This window comes from Hyla sarda, chromosome 2 (assembly GCF_029499605.1).
Source record: "Hyla sarda isolate aHylSar1 chromosome 2, aHylSar1.hap1, whole genome shotgun sequence".
Taxonomy (NCBI): Eukaryota; Metazoa; Chordata; class Amphibia; order Anura; family Hylidae; genus Hyla; species Hyla sarda.
The window spans coordinates 25,794,778-25,814,029 of NC_079190.1; the positions used below are offsets into that span (position 1 = coordinate 25,794,778).

The window sequence follows — 19,252 nt, forward strand, 5'->3', positions numbered from 1 at the left end:
ATATTGTTATTAAATCTAACATAAGCCAAAAAATACTGAATATAAAATTTTAAATGCGGCTAAATAAGAAAAACACAGCCATAGAAAAATAGATACATTACCTTTCGTCAGGATTATTTAAAGGGGTACTCCACCCCTAGGTATCTTATCCCCAATCTAAAGGATAGGGGATAAGATGACTGATCGTGGGGGGTCACGCCACGCCCCCTCCATGTCTCCACCACGCCCCCTCCCATAGACATGAATAGAGGGGACCTGACAACACAGCCATGGCCACCCGAACCCAGCGTTCTGAGAATCCCGCTGCTGGGACACCGCCGGATCAGACATCTTATGCCATGTCTAGTGGCGGAGTACCCCGTCAAGGCCGAAAAAAATAACACTTTAAAAATATTTTCATTGAGGCTATGTTTACGCAGCATTTTTCCTAACGATCATCCAATATTAAAAATACTACAGCTGCTAACTAATTAAATTGAAACATATGGGAAGATTTTGGAAAAAGGGTAATTTTATTTATTTTTTTAAATTAAGATGGCTGATATGTTCATATGCCACTTTTAACACCTATTTTATATTTAATTGTTATGATTTTTTATTTATTTTAATATCCTGATTGTTCCTTTACCCGACATCAAAAATCTAGTTGGTTGGAAAGTGGATTATGGCTGACAATCCGTCTTCAATCCTCTCCCATGGACTTAATGTTTACAAAATTGACCATCACTGAGCAATTACACAGTAGGCTACACTGTAAAATGATGGAAAAGATATTAAAAAATTAACAAAAGGGAAAAGCTTTTAAAGAAGCGGCATAAAGCTTGTGCGATCTATCAAAAACGTACTACACTGAAAAGAACAACGTTCTTTTATTCCTCAAATATATTCGGAAATGTGTTTTCCACATCATTCTATGGACGTCATCATTTTAAATACATAAGAGTAGCACCAAACCAATAACCAAAAACCAACCATACATATACATCATTTATCAAATAAACACTCTTAGTTGCAGAAGAAATCTGAACCTTCCTACATTAAAAAAAAAAATAGATTTTTGAAATGTCAAAATTAACATCTTTGTTTAAAGTATGGTAATTATTAGATTTTATATAGTTATTTTTATTGTTAATCTATCTTTAAGTGTTAATATAGATAAACATTTTATATAGTTTATAATTGCTAAAATAAATCTCTCATTTGTGTAATTAATATTTTTATGCACCAATATAGTTGTATTTTATATTTTATAAGTTTAAAGGGTGTCTACAAAGCTTAACACATCATTCTTATAACAATGTGGGAAGCAGCTATAAAGGCCAAGATAGGATTATTAAAAAAACACTTTATATTTAAATTCAGTAGTTGTCTTTTAAAAAGGTTAATATTATACGTATGAATGACAAAGGAAGGGGAAACAACCTTTTTATAAAGAGGGAAAGAAAAGAAGGTGGAAGGAAGAAAGGAAACACTGGAGGGTAGGAAGGAGTGAAGAAAGGAATTAAAGGGGTACTCCGCTGTCCCAGCATTTGTAACATTGTGTTCTGAACGCTTGAAGCTGGCGGCGGGGGTCGTGACATCATAGGCATGCCCCTCATGACGTCACGCCATGCCCACTCAATGCAAGTCTATGGGAAGGGGGCGTGCCAACCACACCCCTCCCGTAGACTTGCTTTGAGGGGGCGTGATGTGACATCACGAGGGCATGTCCATGACATCACGACCCCCGCCGCCCACTCCCAGTGTTCTAAATGAACGCTGGGTGCTGCACAGAGATAGTGGGGATCCCGCCGTTGGATAGTGGTAAGATGTCTAGGGGCGGAGTACGCCTTTAAGGAAGGGAGGTAAGTGGGTAGGAGGGATGGCGAGTGGTTGAGAAAAAAGGAATGGTGTGAGGGTAGAAAGAAAGGGAGAGCTAGCAGGAGGATGGAAAAGAAAGTATGAGAAAATGGAGGGCGAGTGGGAATGTAGGGAGAGTAGGAAGAAAATGGAGGGGTAAAAGTGTGGGATAAGAAAAGAGTAAGTTTTGGTATCATGGTAGCCAGTTTAAGAACGATTATTTCTCTTGCAGATATAATAAGAAATGATGTTACGTTGCAAGCTTTCAGACCAACTTAAGTTTTTTTTTCAGGCATGGTATTTTGTCACACCATGCCCCAAAAAAGAACAGTACATTGGCTCGAAAGCTCACGGTGTAACATTTGTTTTGTTTTCTTTTTGTTAGCCTATTTTTGTATCATATCTCGAGGGCTGAGATTTCATGTTCCTCTAATAGAGCAAAAAACTTGGATAAGAAAGAAATGGAGACGAGGTGGGAGGGAAATGTGAGGATGGAACGGAAAGAACGAAGAGATAGAAGTAGAGCGGGAAGAAAAGAATGAAGGGAGGACACAACTTTGGGGGGGGGGGGGACTGACTAGAGGTGGAAAGGAGAGATGAGGAGAGGATTCTAAATGAGAATGGAAGGTGTGTGTGTGTGAGTATGAAGGTAGGGAGAAGGGACACTACCATGGAAAGAATAAAAACACAGACTAGGTGTGGAAAAGAGATATAAAGAGGTCGGGAAGGAAAGAATCAATTGATAGAAGGGGTGTTAGAATTGGAGGAGGATGGAACGTGGGTGAGTAAGAAGGCAGCAAGAAGGGACACAACTATGGGAAGAAGTGAAAAAACAGACTGGGGGAAAGGATAGATGAAGAAAGGTCGGTAAGGAAATATTCAATTGATGCAGGATGTCAAATAAATGAGGATGAGAAGGATGGAGGAAAAGGACTGTAAAGGAAAGTAGAGATAAAGAGGAAGGAGGACAGAAAGGAAAAATTGCTACTTTACACAATTTTAATACTTTATAGCAAATGTTTGAGAAAATACAATTACATTTTATAAAATAAAATGTGTAAATAAAATAAGAAAACCAATCGTGAAAAAACAAAAACATAGGAGGCGGATTTTTGATTGTTTAGGCTACTTTTCTATTAAAAGGAAAAATGCTGCTTGGGAGCTAAATAAAATCCCCAGACCTGACCCCCATCGCAGAATTAATATTCAGTCTCATTTAGACTGCTCTAAAAGGGTGTTCATCCTAAACAATGCAAAACTGCATTATAACTAGTGTTGCTCGCGAATATTCGCAATTCGAATATTATTCGCGAATATCGCATATTCGCGAATTCGCGAATTTCGCGAATATAGCGCTATATATTCGTAATTACGAATATTCGTTTTTTTTTTTGTTTTTTTTCTTCACAGTACACATCACAGTGATCACCCCTCTCTGCTTCCAGCTTGTGTGGTGTAAAGAAGGCTGTAATACTACTGTGTGAGACTGGCGCGCGAAAATTCGCATATGCGAAAATTAGCATATGCTAATTTTCGTATATGCGAATTTCCACATATGCTAATTTTCGCATGCGCGTATTTTCGCATACGCGAAAATAAAACGAGAATATAACGAATATGCGAATATTCGCGAATATATGACGAATATTCGTCCATATATTCGCGAATATTCGCGAATTCGAATATGGCCTATGCCGCTCAACACTAATTATAACCCTATATTCCCATCCAACGGTATTAGTACTGTTCTATTAACAATATTCCTTTCCTTAATGATCATTATTGCTATAATTCAGTATTTTTCCAGTTTACAACTCACTGCTTTATAACTACCGTCTAATTTCGAAATAATTTGCCAATTACCATGTAATTATGTAAATTACAAAATGAACCAACCCTTTAGATCTATTCAGTTTGAGAATAAAGGGTTTGGAAAAATACATCTTCAGAAATGTCCATAGGTTGTGTCAGGTATTGTATCTCAGCTCCAGTGAAGTGAACAGGGCTACGATGCAATACCTCACTTCACCTGTGGTTAAGAGTGGCACTGTAGAAAGCATCCATGTTTTTCCAATCCTAGAGAACCACTTTATAGAGGTTGTCCAGTGAACACACAACTTATTCATAAGATAAAGGATAACTGATCACGGCAGCACTACCATAGAAAATAATGGAGTTTCTAACAGCCTGGGCCCCGTTCTGGGGTCCCAGCGGTCAGCAGACGATTCCCCCGTGATCAGACTCTTATCTCCCAGCCTGTGGATAGAGGATAAATTAGCCACTTTAAGTACATTTAATGCTGATAAGCATAAAACCTCCTGCTAAAATGTAATATATTTATTTGACCCCTTTTACTTTTTCATACAAATAATGATGTTATGTTGACAAACGGAACTACATATCACAATATACTCTGAAATATTTTAGTTATTATACAATATATATTCATAGATATTTGTTGCATTACTTTATATGGAATGTATGATAAAATATAAATTCACAGTATTTTTAAGAGTACTTCTTGTCCCTGTATTTAAAAAAGGTAGCCTTTTTGTGTAAGGAAACTGTATTCCTTTGAAAGAATAATCAATGCATTGGGGTCCTGGGGCCCACCAGAGGAAATTATTTATAGGCTGACTTTCATCTGTACAGAATATGCCCAATTTTTCTTGCATTTCTTGCACAGGCCATATCACCAATAAGACCTAATAGGTTACTTGTCAATCCACTCATAAACTGGAAGGAGTTATCCGGGGATCAAAACTTATCGCCTATCCACAGGATAGGGGATAGGTATCTGATCTTCACAACGTGGCACGTCTCCTACCTTGGAGTGCTCAGGCCCCCATTTTCTGAGACAAAGCACTAGTCCAAAGTTTCAGGCCCACACAATCTTCAACTCCATCATGGGGAGATGCAGGCTACACTGGGCGGAACAATTATCGAGGCAACCATTCTACGCTCAACGATGTTTCCTGCACAAGTTCCGTACATCAGAAAAGGGCTTGTGCACAGAACTTTGCTAATCATGGTATGGTTTCGGCAGGGAACTGTACCGTCCACCGTAGCCTTTGTCTCCCCCCCCCCCCCCCACACACACACACTGGAGCGGAAGATCACGTGGGCCTGAAACGTTGGACTAGCGCGCTTAGTGAAAAATGGTTGACACCAAATGGGCTTGTAAGTACTTATGAGACCCATCAGTGTTTTAGAACCAGGGCCCTCCAGAGGATTCTCTGATACTCTGGTGTGTGAGCTGAATATATGTTTAGGAACATCTGGTGGTATCGTTTAGGCATGAGGCTTAACATGTCTCAGTAAAGTGACCAGGCCAAAATAAGTTCATGTTATTTTACTTTTTTGTCCATGTTTCAGACCACAAAATGGCTACCTTGAATATATACAGTTTAAAGGGAACCTGTTGCATTGAAAATTCAGTCCAATCTGGTGGCAGCATGTTAAAGAGCAGGAGGAGCTGAACAGATTGATATACATATTTTTGGAAACGTATTCAGTACAAGGGTCCTACTCCGTCTCTGTTTGACTATAGGACAGCCCACTGGACTCCTAAGCACACAATAAGAAAAGGTTTAATTGAATAAGTTACTAGTTATACTGAATCTTCCCCCAAAACTATGTATATCATTCTTTTCAGCTCATTTTGCTCTAAAACATGGCACCTGCAGATAGGACTGCATTTTCATTGTGACGGATCCCCTTTAAAAGGTAAACTAATATGCTTAGAGCCTTGCATTTTCTTCAAAAAAAAATTCTCAATATTTTCTCTTATAGACAGCATACCTTACACAATCTTGTGGATATCAGGCTTGTAAACCTACATTCTGCTTTTAAGGCTTTTTCCATTGTCATCACCTGCAATTAAACAATAAACATGCTATCCTTTGTATTATTGTATTTGGCACCTGAGGATAGCTGGAAAAAAAAAACTGATATGTTTTTTTTTCTGGAACTATGTAAGTATATATATTCATTTTTACATATATATTTTAACTGCTTCGAAATAATAGCAAAGTTCTCTTAAGTATACAAAAAAAACAACATCATCCTATGACTGTAACGTTTTGTAATTTTTTTTCATAGATTATGGACAAAAATCCTGGTTTTAAGGAGATGTAATCCTTACTTTGTATTGCTTTGAAATCCAAATTCGTCACAGTTCAAGGTTAAAATAATATACAAATAGCCAAGCCACATAAAACCATGGCTTTATGGTTATTATAGTAAATGTATTCAAGGCTTTGACACAATGTATTAAAAGCTTTGCCAATAACATGTCATTTTTTTTCTGTTTATTCGAGTAGCACTGAGTTTGTTTTTGTTTTGTTTTTTTCCCATTTTTTTTAACATGCAAAAAGCAATGAAAAAAACACAAATATTCTTTTGTCAATAAAAAAATCATTAGAAAAAAAAAAGCATTTGACACGTAGGGATGCAAGAACACCATAATTAAACAATTCTGCTATAAATATTATATTCACCAAAACAACTCGCCCCTTAGGAGGGAAAATACAAAACAGTACTCCAAAAAAATATTTTTTTTTGCTACTTTAGTATTGTCGGCAACACGGTGAAAAAAGACAATATAATTCATTGTTAATAAATTCCAGTCCGATGTTTTTTTTTTAACCTAATGAAAGGTTAATGAATGAAGAATATTTACAAAAAGAAAAAAAAAGAAAACTTCATTGACATGTTGCTCGTTGTGCCCTACATTGTACATAGTCATCGGTTGCAAAGAGTCATCTATTCGTGACAGGTATCAAACATTCCATACGGATCGAGATGCTCTGTAAGTTTGTTTGTTTGACGTGATATTTTTTTGTGTTATAGTTTCTTCATACAAAACTGCCTGCCATTTTGGTCCCAGATTTTTGAGTCTTTAAGAAAATGTACATTCATGTTTGGTCTTCCAATCTCGATAAAAGATCAAGGTTCACTTCTGGGAAGAGAATCAAAAGCAAAACAAGACAATATATTTTACAGCTGATACAATCCACTCTGTTTAAATATTTTTTTTTTTTAAAACAGCCAACTCTAACATTACATCAAAGCACTTGTAATACCCTCCTACACCCTACGTTCAACTCCTTACCAGCCCTCATGTGTCCTCAAGTGTTTCTTAAAAACCACTTTTTAAGGCCACTCTAACAAAACTGCTCTGCATGGGAAGATGGGACCTTTAATCTGGTACTGCCTTTAAGGAGCACCAGCTGCCTGTGCAAACAAGGTCTGTGAAACCCTCCCCCTATCATGTATACATACTGCCGATTTTTGATATCCGACTAGTATAATTTACATTCACAACGAGGAAGAACTTTGAGAGTAGTCTCTCAAGATCATGTTCTCATACTTAGGTGAAGATGGGGTACAAAGAGCTGATTCTGAAACTGGGGAGCTAGGGGAAGTGCTTTCTGAGTCAATAGAGTCTCTAAAAGGAGAAGGAGGTGTTAAAGCCACCAACTCCTCAACATCTTGCTTTACTACTGGTGCTTCTGAAGTGCTATCTTTGACGCTGTCTGAAGAGGACTTTCTGGCAGAAACTGACCCACCGTTAAATTCAATGGCCGGGGCTGGCTGGATCTCTGCAAAGGTGGTCATAGCGGTGGGAAGTTGGATCTCCCGTGGAATCAGGTAGGAAGAACATAAAGGGTTGGGCACCAATGTTCCTTGCGTGTTGGAAGAAAGCATCATGGAGTTTAGCTCACTGATATTGGCGGTGAATCGGGTCACAACATTGCTGATTTGGTCCATCAAGGAACCTTGAGAAGAACCGCTCCGTTGGGCAGTATCCGAATGAAAAGATGGGATGTCGTCATCTGTCCGGGTAACAGAAGCAGCTCTCTGACTTACAGTGCTGATAGGAGAAGGAGTCTGCGGTCGGTACTGCACTGGATAATGCTCCTCAACTTCGGAAACATCGTACAGCATTTTGGCACTGGAGTCGGGAAAGGAAGTGCTAATATATCTGTTTTCTGTGCTGCTCTTAGAGAAGGGCTTTATCACAGCCGTCTGGTTGGTACTATCCTTTTTCTTGACATGGACAGAGAGCCGCTGCCATAAATGGTGACCCCGATTGCTCTTCTCGTTTTGTGCCCAAGTAACGGATTTCCCATTAGAGCTGCAATAGATTGAAGAATTATGTAAATATGGAGAAATCAAATTGCATTAAATGTTGTCTTTCCATCGAACACTTTTTAATCTATTTGCTTTAATATTTTAAGATATGATGCTGTGGTTTATTTAACAAAATGTCATCCAATTATTACTGTATATGGCTTGTAGTAACTTATAGTAAAGCTGCATATAAGGCCATCTACTAAATTCTTAAAAACTACCAAACCTGTACAGCACTAAAAGTTAAACCTGGGGTATGCTGAGTAAAAGTTGGATATATGTTCATTTGTAGCTCCTGGGCTTCATTGGATAATCTACAACAGAGCCCCCGATCTACCTTGTGCCATCTATAATACTGGTATCATTCCATATGACATAGGAGCCTATGTGTCCCTAGGCACCAGAGCCCCGGATGCGACAGCTTCATCTGCACCCATATAGTTCTGCCCCTGTACATATGTTACTAAATCGTAATAAGGCTTTAGGGATCACCAGAATGACTTGGTGTACAGCTAGCCATATATGTTTGATAACTAACTTCTCTAAACCCACCAATTTTGAGCCTTCTGACTCCCCTGATAGCAGATGCTGGGTTTGGGTTTGGCAGTTGTATTTTAACATGTCTGATCTTAGTGGAAGTAAGCTGGCGCCATATATGTCGAGAGAGCATTTCTAACCTAGCCATATTGAGAACAAATGCATGCACTGCATGATATGTGGGTATCACTCGGCATGTATATGTAGAGATTAGGAGAGATAGCTGTCAGCCGTCGGCTATTTAATTTGTATGGCCAGCTTAAGGCTTTATATGTAACACCTATAGATGAGTTTCACTTAGTCTACATGCCTAGTAGCTATGAATGGACTGTAGGCTAAACTATAGGTACAGTATCCACCCATCCTTGCAAAGAGCTAGAGTCTTCCCTACACATAAATCCTTAGTTTCCAGCCCTCAGAATGGTAGCTTCCAGAACAAGGGAAGGCAGGTAGCATAGTTGGGATGTAGTTTGGATTGTCACCAGGAAACAGGTAGGGGCAGAATGGAATGGGTAAAAAATGGTAAAGTCAAGATTTAGACACACTTACAGAAGGAGGAAGAACGTGAGAATCAAAGAAATGTAAACCATGAAATCGGGAATCATAACCAGAATACCACTGAAGACCATCAAAAGACCATGGAGTTAACCAGAAAACAGAGTATGGGTCAGGCCTTTCAGATAAGTTTTTACACCTAGCACAACTGGAGATAAAACACTGCAATGGAAACCAAAATGGGCCAAGTTTCCAGCATTTTCCATCTCATGACATCACTGGGATACAACAACACAATGTAACTCCAAGTCAATGACATTTCTGTGAAATCACACTGTCCACTCAGGAAGCAACACTGATTGACAATGAATTTCACATGCTGTTGTGCAAATGGAACAGACAACAGGTGGAAATTATAGGCAATTAGCAAGACACCCAATAAAGGAGTAGTTCTGCAGGTGGTGACCACAGACCACTTCTCAGTTCCTATGCTTCCTGGCTGATGTTTTGGTCACTTTTGAATGCTGGCGGTGCTTTCATGGTAGCATGAGACGGAGTCTACAACCCACACAGGTGACTCAGGTAGTGCAGCTCATCCAGGATGGCACATCAATGCGAGCTGTGGCAAGAAGGTTTGCTGTGCCTGTCAGCGTAGTGTCCAGAGCATGGAGGCACTACCAGTAGACAGGCCAGTACATCAGGAGACATGGAGGAGGCCATAGGAGGGCAACAACCCAGCAGCAGGACCACTACCTCCGCCTTTGTGCAAGGAGGATCAGGAGGGGCACTGCCAGAGCCCTGCAAAATGACCACCAGCAGGCCACAAATGTGCATGTGTCCACTCAAACGGTCAGAAACAGACTCCATGAGTGTGGTATGAGGGCCCGATGTCCACAGGTGGGGGTTGTGCTTACAGCCCGACACCATGCAGGACGTTTGGCATTTGCCAGAGAACACCAAGATTGGCAAATTCGCCACTGGCGCCCTGTGCTCTTCACAGATTAAAGCAGGTTCACACGGAGCACATTTGACAGAGTCTGGAGATGCCATGGAGAACGTTCTGCTGCCTGCAACATCCTCCTGTTGACCCCCATGGAGAACATTCTGCTGCCTGCAACATCCTCCAGCATGACCGGTTTGATGGTGGGTCAGTAATGGTGTGGGGTGGCATTTCTTTTGGGGGCTGCACAGCACTCTATGTGCTTGCCAGAGGTAGCCTGACTGCCATTAGGTACCGAGATGGTCTCCTCCTTGTGAGACCATATGCTGGTGCGGTTGGCCCTAGGTTCCTCCTAATGCAAGACATTGCTAGACCTCATGTGGCTGGAGTGTGTCAGCAGTTCCTGCAAGAGGAAGGCATTGATGCTATGGACTGGCCCGCCCGTTCCCCAGACATGAATCCGATTGAGCACATCTGGGACATCATGTCTCGCTCCATCCACCAATGCCACATTGCACCACAGACTGTCCACTTTATCAGGAGCATGCCCAGGCATTGTAGGGAGGTCATACGGGCACATGGAAGCCACACACACTACTGAGCCTCATTGTGATTTGTTTAAAGGACATTACATCAAAGTTGGATCAGCCTGTAGTGTGTTTTTTTTTGCCACTTTGATTTTGAGTGTGACTCCATATCCAGACCTCCATGGGTTGATAAATTTGATTTCCATTGATAATTTTTGTGTGATTTTGTTGTCAGCACATTCAACTATGTAAAGACGAAAGTATTTCATATGATTAGTTCATTCATTCAGATCTAGGATGTGTTAACTTAGTGTTCCCTTTATTTTTTTGAGCAGTGAACTTCTAAACAAAAACCAAAAATGGTGGTGAACTTCATACTGGCAAACTTTTAGAGGTCATACCACCCTAGAATACAAAAGTTAACATCTCAAAAGATTACTGAACCATGGGATCTTTCCAAGGGGACCTAACTTTATAGACAACTATACTTGATAACCTGGTTATAGTAATGATCCTGGTATATGTGGTTTACCAGTAGGGTGTATGGCCTAAGCAGATAACAGATGATTTCCTCAGATATCTTTGAGAATCCTACAGCCACAACATGGAAATTGAATTTAGCCGACAGTGGCCCTTACATCTTTCACATCTTTGATAGTATTTCCCTTAAGAAGATAATGGCAAATTCTGACAGATGACAACTCTGGTTATAGCATGATGGACACCAAGCCTATGACATCACACCTCCAGCCTGAGTACTGGCTGTAAATAGGAAACAAATACAGATATTCTTATAAAGCCTTGTTGGCAATGAAACATCTGAACTTTTGGTTAAGATAGAGTACCACAAAAATTCCCAACTAGGACTTTGGGAAAGATATGGGCCAGTTCACACCTTCAGACCCGTGAAGAATCATGGCCAAGAAAGCAGCTTCAGCGCAGAAAGAATATTGAAGTAGATTTCAGTAAAAATATAATAAAAAAAAAAAGATATTAGCTAACATATGTCCTTTCTGCTCAACATTAAAATTTTTAGACTAATGCCATTGAGATCTAATATTTAGAATATGCTGTAGATGAACGGCATTCTATTTCAGAAGTTGATCATGTATATTCAAACCCTAATAGTAATAGTCTCACTGGATTTTCCTGCATGAAAGTAAAGATAACCTCAGTAGACATGGTCAGCCGAGTGGTACTTGAAATAAAAGAGCTATACGGTCTGATATGTGTCTGGTACGAAGCCAACCTGAAATGGTGGGGATGCCCTGGGTTGTGATGCATTTAGCTTTAGACTTGAGAACACTGTCTAAGGGATTTTCTCATTGTAACCCTTTAAATCCTTAACAGGGATCTGAATATTTCTGCAGTGCGTCTCCAGGTTTCTACCCTAAGAGTAGTTTGTATTAGCAATGGCTCATGATAGAACAAATTGTGGTGACCCAGAGGGAGCCCCACAGTAGACAGTTTGATGGGTTGGCAGGTGGACACGAGGGCCTTCAGTGGACTCTACCATGCTTCATGGCCAGACGCAATGACGGAGGTGCTCAATAGGTGTAGATGGTTTAATGTCCCCTGGAAAGCACTGTGGGTACTGTCCTGTTGTAGAAAAGGTGGGGTGCTCTTGATGGGGATTGTATAATTAACTGAACAGCTCTTAAAACCTAGAAAATGTATCTTCCACAACAAGTGAAGGCACAGTCACCGTATGTGGGGTGCCTGAAACTGTCTCTCCTCTAGCCCTTCTTGAGGTAAATGCAGTAGTCTTGAGAATCTTCACAGAGGGGTGTACACTGGTTGGCTTCCAGCGGAGTGCAGGTCTTTAGGGAACACTATGACATTTGTAGGCCTGTCCTAATAGTTGGATAATGCAATACTATAGCAAGGTACCAACATAGAAGAATAAAAAAATAGACAGGCCAAGGTGAAGTCAGGGGAGGTTCATAATAGAGGAGCTGAAGGTCAGGGCAAGCAGACTTCTTTAAATATGGTAGGTAGTCAGAAGATTAAGACGGGTGGCGGAGAGATAGAGAGACATGGTTTAGAAGCAACCTAGTTCAGCAATGAGTAAACTGGATTGTAGAATGCCTTAGAACAATCACAGGTACCTATTAGCTTGTGGAAGGAATGGTGGCAGATGAATTGTTAAGTAGCTTGGGCAGACAGATGACTGACAGAGGAAGAAGTGCTAGAGGCAGGACCAGAGGGTACGTGCATGAAGACTGGAGGACACATGAGAACAATGAGCAGGAGCAGGGCTCTGGGGTCTGCTAGGAGAGCAGAAGGTGAGTGTGACAATCTTATCCACTTGTTTAGATAAGAACAAATCACAGAGTCACTTACCAGCTGTTCTGCTACAGATACAGCCAAGCATTCAGCCAACACTTTTCCCACAGCAGCATAATACGTGTCTATCCTAATTTTTTCAATACTAAGTATGAAACAAAGCAGATTCTAACCATTCAGGTAATGCAGTAAATGGATGTCTAAAATCACTTAGATTTGCCTGCTTTATTGATCCTAAAGAGTTGGAAGACTATAGGCTACTTAGATACTCATTGAAATGTCACAGATTTATGCACTGTCTCCGGTGACTTTCTCTTTCCTGAAAGCAGATGTTCCTCAAAGTGAATGTTAATGTGTGAGTGCCAAGGCTAGAAAAGGTCACCTAAAAACCGTGGAAGCACAATTTGGGCAACATCATTCTTAATGTATCATGTAAGGGTTTCCAACACATCAATGACCATCTACTTCATTTTTCGGAAGGATTTCAGATATGTTAATATAAACATAGGACATGTTGACTGATTAAGTCTTCCTTTTGAAGCACGAGATAGCTGTGGCGGCAGATGCAGAGCAATCTGGCTCTTCAAAGCCCTCTAGAAGGTGGCTTAGAAGTTACGAAGACTTGAGATGAATTAATCATTTAATCCCCAAACTGATAGAACTCTTTAAAAGAGAACTACATAAGCATGTGAGTACCTTGAATTATATGCATCCATGACAGGTCTCATGGGCCAGCCACGAGTACGAGGTGAAGAAGGAATGTGCAGAGATTGCATACAAGGCACTGGTGACTGTTACGCCTAGCGCTCCGGGTCCCCGCTCCTCCCCGGAGCGCGTACGGCGTCTCTCTCTCCGCAGCGCCCCGGTCGGTCCCGCTGACCGGGAGCGCTGCCCTGTCATGGCCGTTGGGGATGCGATTCGCACAGCGGGACGCGCCCGCTCGCGAATCGCATCCCAGGTCACTTACCCGTTCCCGTCTCCTGCTGTCATGTGCTGGCGCGCGCGGCTCCGCTCTCTAGGGCGCGCGCGCGCCAGCTCCCTGAGATTTAAAGGGCCAGTGCACCAATGATTGGTGCCTGGCCCAATTAGCTTAATTGGCTCCCACCTGTTCCCTGGCTATATCTAGTCTCCTCCCTTGCACTCCCTTGCCGGATCTTGTTGCCCTTGTGCCTAGTGAAAGCGTTTTGTGTGTTTAAAGCCAGTGTACCAGAACTCCTGCTATCTCCCCTGACTACGAATCTTGCCGCCTGCCCCCGACCTTCTGCTACGTCCGACCTTGCTTCTGCCTACTCCCTTGTACCTCGCCTATCTTCAGCAGCCAGAGAGGTGAGCCGTTGCTAGTGGATACGACCTGGTCACTACCGCCGCAGCAAGACCATCCCGCTTTGCGGCGGGCTCTGGTGAAAACCTGTAGTGGCTTAGAACCGGTCCACTAGCGCGGTCCTCGCCATCCCTCTCTGGCACAGAGGATCCACTACCTGCCAGCCGGCATCGTGACAGTAGATCCGGCCATGGATCCCGCTGAGGTTCCCCTGCCAGTTGCCTCTGATATCACCACGGTGGTCGCCCAGCAAGCCCGACAGATCGCCCATCTAACCCACCAGCTGTCGGAAGTGTCCACCATTGTGCACCAACTTCAGTCGCAACTTCATCAGCAATCATCTCCTCCGCCAGCTCCTGCACCTCCTCCGCAGCGAGTGGCCACTCCTAGCCTCCGCCTGTCCTTGCCGGACAAATTTAATGGGGACTCTAAGTTTTGCCGTGGCTTTCTTTCGCAATGTTCATTGCACTTGGAGATGATGTCGGACCAGTTTCCCACTGAAAGGTCTAAGGTGGCTTTCGTAGTCAGCCTTCTGTCTGGAAAAGCCCTGTCATGGGCCACACCGCTCTGGGACCGCAATGACCCCGTCACCGCCTCTGTACACTCCTTCTTCTCGGAAATTCGAAGTGTCTTTGAGGAACTTGCCCGAGCCTCTTCTGCTGAGACTGCCCTGCTGAACCTCGTCCAGGGTAATTCTTCCGTTGGCGAGTACGCCATACAATTCCGTACCCTTGCTTCTGAACTTTCCTGGAATAATGAGGCTCTCTGCGCGACCTTTAAAAAAGGCCTATCCAGCAACATTAAAGATGTTCTGGCCGCACGAGAGACTCCTGCTAACCTGCATGAACTCATTCATCTAGCCACTCGCATTGACATGCGTTTTTCTGAGAGGCATCAAGAGCTCCGCCAGGAAAAAGACTTAGATCTCTGGACGCCTCTCCCACAGTCTCCACTGCAATCTGCGCCTAGGCCTCCCGCCGAGGAGGCCATGCAAGTGGATCGGTCTCGCCTGACCCTGGAAGAGAGGAATCGCCGTAAGGAAGAGAATCTTTGTCTGTACTGTGCCAGTACTGAACATTTTTTGGTGGAGTGCCCAATCCGTCCTCCACGTCTGGGAAACGCACGCTCGCACCCAGCTCTCGTGGGTGTGGCGTCTCTTGATGCTAAGTCGACTTCTCCACGTCTCACGGTGCCTGTTCGGATTTCTACGTCAGCCAGCTCTCCCCTCTCAGCCGTGGCCTGCCTGGACTCTGGAGCTTCTGGGAATTTTATTCGGGAGTCCTTAGTGAATAAATTCCGCATTCCGGTGACCCGTCTTGTCAAGCCACTCCACATTTCCGCGGTCAACGGAGCCAGATTGGACTGCACCGTGCGTTATCGCACGGAGCCCCTCCTAATGTGCATCGGACCTCATCACGAGGAAATTGTATTTTTTGTCCTTCCTAATTGCACTTCTGAAGTTCTCCTTGGACTACCCTGGCTTCAACACCATTCCCCAACCCTGGATTGGTCCACTGGGGAGATCAAGAGTTGGGGTCCCTCTTGTTCCAAGGACTGCCTTCAACCGGTCCCCAGTACTCCCTGCCGTGACCCTGTGGTTCCTCCTGTATCCGGTCCCCCTAAGGTCATTAAGGACTCTGCCTGCCACAAGAAATACCTCTCCCCCCCTCCCAGTCCCATCAGGCAAACCTCTGTGTCCCCTCATGGCCCTCGTCCTGGTGTCACACTGCCCCGTGCCAAGTCTCGCCCTCTGCCCTCCCTCCCCATCCCTACTCCTGCTGTTCCGCCTGCTGTTGAGGAATCCCTCCATCCTTTCCCGGTGTCCTCATCCCAGGGGAGGCAGTTACCAGACAAAGAGAAGGGGAGACCTAAGGGGGGGGGTACTGTTACGCCTAGCGCTCCGGGTCCCCGCTCCTCCCCGGAGCGCGTACGGCGTCTCTCTCTCCGCAGCGCCCCGGTCGGTCCCGCTGACCGGGAGCGCTGCCCTGTCATGGCCGTTGGGGATGCGATTCGCACAGCGGGACGCGCCCGCTCGCGAATCGCATCCCAGGTCACTTACCCGTTCCCGTCTCCTGCTGTCATGTGCTGGCGCGCGCGGCTCCGCTCTCTAGGGCGCGCGCGCGCCAGCTCCCTGAGATTTAAAGGGCCAGTGCACCAATGATTGGTGCCTGGCCCAATTAGCTTAATTGGCTCCCACCTGTTCCCTGGCTATATCTAGTCTCCTCCCTTGCACTCCCTTGCCGGATCTTGTTGCCCTTGTGCCTAGTGAAAGCGTTTTGTGTGTTTAAAGCCAGTGTACCAGAACTCCTGCTATCTCCCCTGACTACGAATCTTGCCGCCTGCCCCCGACCTTCTGCTACGTCCGACCTTGCTTCTGCCTACTCCCTTGTACCTCGCCTATCTTCAGCAGCCAGAGAGGTGAGCCGTTGCTAGTGGATACGACCTGGTCACTACCGCCGCAGCAAGACCATCCCGCTTTGCGGCGGGCTCTGGTGAAAACCTGTAGTGGCTTAGAACCGGTCCACTAGCGCGGTCCTCGCCATCCCTCTCTGGCACAGAGGATCCACTACCTGCCAGCCGGCATCGTGACAGTAGATCCGGCCATGGATCCCGCTGAGGTTCCCCTGCCAGTTGCCTCTGATATCACCACGGTGGTCGCCCAGCAAGCCCGACAGATCGCCCATCTAACCCACCAGCTGTCGGAAGTGTCCACCATTGTGCACCAACTTCAGTCGCAACTTCATCAGCAATCATCTCCTCCGCCAGCTCCTGCACCTCCTCCGCAGCGAGTGGCCACTCCTAGCCTCCGCCTGTCCTTGCCGGACAAATTTAATGGGGACTCTAAGTTTTGCCGTGGCTTTCTTTCGCAATGTTCATTGCACTTGGAGATGATGTCGGACCAGTTTCCCACTGAAAGGTCTAAGGTGGCTTTCGTAGTCAGCCTTCTGTCTGGAAAAGCCCTGTCATGGGCCACACCGCTCTGGGACCGCAATGACCCCGTCACCGCCTCTGTACACTCCTTCTTCTCGGAAATTCGAAGTGTCTTTGAGGAACTTGCCCGAGCCTCTTCTGCTGAGACTGCCCTGCTGAACCTCGTCCAGGGTAATTCTTCCGTTGGCGAGTACGCCATACAATTCCGTACCCTTGCTTCTGAACTTTCCTGGAATAATGAGGCTCTCTGCGCGACCTTTAAAAAAGGCCTATCCAGCAACATTAAAGATGTTCTGGCCGCACGAGAGACTCCTGCTAACCTGCATGAACTCATTCATCTAGCCACTCGCATTGACATGCGTTTTTCTGAGAGGCATCAAGAGCTCCGCCAGGAAAAAGACTTAGATCTCTGGACGCCTCTCCCACAGTCTCCACTGCAATCTGCGCCTAGGCCTCCCGCCGAGGAGGCCATGCAAGTGGATCGGTCTCGCCTGACCCTGGAAGAGAGGAATCGCCGTAAGGAAGAGAATCTTTGTCTGTACTGTGCCAGTACTGAACATTTTTTGGTGGAGTGCCCAATCCGTCCTCCACGTCTGGGAAACGCACGCTCGCACCCAGCTCTCGTGGGTGTGGCGTCTCTTGATGCTAAGTCGACTTCTCCACGTCTCACGGTGCCTGTTCGGATTTCTACGTCAGCCAGCTCTCCCCTCTCAGCCGTGGCCTGCCTGGACTCTGGAGCTTCTGGGAATTTTATTCGGGAGTCCTTAGTGAATAAATTCCGCATTCCGGTGACCCGTCTTGTCAAGCCACTCCACATTTCCGCGGTCAACGGAGCCAGATTGGACTGCACCGTGCGTTATCGCACGGAGCCCCTCCTAATGTGCATCGGACCTCATCACGAGGAAATTGTATTTTTTGTCCTTCCTAATTGCACTTCTGAAGTTCTCCTTGGACTACCCTGGCTTCAACACCATTCCCCAACCCTGGATTGGTCCACTGGGGAGATCAAGAGTTGGGGTCCCTCTTGTTCCAAGGACTGCCTTCAACCGGTCCCCAGTACTCCCTGCCGTGACCCTGTGGTTCCTCCTGTATCCGGTCCCCCTAAGGTCATTAAGGACTCTGCCTGCCACAAGAAATACCTCTCCCCCCCTCCCAGTCCCATCAGGCAAACCTCTGTGTCCCCTCATGGCCCTCGTCCTGGTGTCACACTGCCCCGTGCCAAGTCTCGCCCTCTGCCCTCCCTCCCCATCCCTACTCCTGCTGTTCCGCCTGCTGTTGAGGAATCCCTCCATCCTTTCCCGGTGTCCTCATCCCAGGGGAGGCAGTTACCAGACAAAGAGAAGGGGAGACCTAAGGGGGGGGGTACTGTTACGCCTAGCGCTCCGGGTCCCCGCTCCTCCCCGGAGCGCGTACGGCGTCTCTCTCTCCGCAGCGCCCCGGTCGGTCCCGCTGACCGGGAGCGCTGCCCTGTCATGGCCGTTGGGGATGCGATTCGCACAGCGGGACGCGCCCGCTCGCGAATCGCATCCCAGGTCACTTACCCGTTCCCGTCTCCTGCTGTCATGTGCTGGCGCGCGCGGCTCCGCTCTCTAGGGCGCGCGCGCGCCAGCTCCCTGAGATTTAAAGGGCCAGTGCACCAATGATTGGTGCCTGGCCCAATTAGCTTAATTGGCTCCCACCTGTTCCCTGGCTATATCTAGTCTCCTCCCTTGCACTCCCTTGCCGGATCTTGTTGCCCTTGTGCCTAGTGAAAGCGTTTTGTGTGTTTAAAGCCAGTGTACCAGAACTCCTGCTATCTCCCCTGACTACGAATCTTGCCGCCTGCCCCCGACCTTCTGCTACGTCCGACCTTGCTTCTGCCTACTCCCTTGTACCTCGCCTATCTTCAGCAGCCAGAGAGGTGAGCCGTTGCTAGTGGATACGACCTGGTCACTACCGCCGCAGCAAGACCATCCCGCTTTGCGGCGGGCTCTGGTGAAAACCTGTAGTGGCTTAGAACCGGTCCACTAGCGCGGTCCTCGCCATCCCTCTCTGGCACAGAGGATCCACTACCTGCCAGCCGGCATCGTGACAGTGACCCTCCTAGAAAGCATCCCGAAGAGTGCTCGGATAACCTTGTCATATCTGTTAACTTGCTAGATGTTGTTGGGTGAAATCATGCACATCTAGCAGAAGTGGAACTGCAGCAGGATTCACATTCTAATATAGGCCTAAGTAGTAGATCCTTTGTGAAACTTTTTG

At 45.4% G+C, this 19,252-nt stretch overlaps 1 protein-coding gene across 5 annotated transcripts in view; it reads right to left on the reverse strand.

The window, feature by feature from the left end:
- Positions 1-6,000: 6,000 nt before the first annotated feature.
- GRM5 (glutamate metabotropic receptor 5) overlaps positions 6,001-19,252 on the reverse strand; it is a 349,284-nt gene continuing 336,032 nt past the window's right edge. For 3 of the 5 annotated variants that reach the window (XM_056561402.1, XM_056561403.1, XM_056561401.1), the window contains one exon: positions 6,001-7,978. In XM_056561402.1, the coding sequence (XP_056417377.1) occupies positions 7,159-7,978 (820 nt within the window). In that variant the 3' untranslated portion in view covers positions 6,001-7,158. The remainder of the gene's footprint in view (positions 7,979-19,252) is intronic. The other 2 variants (XM_056561404.1, XM_056561405.1) reach the window with 2 other exon arrangements.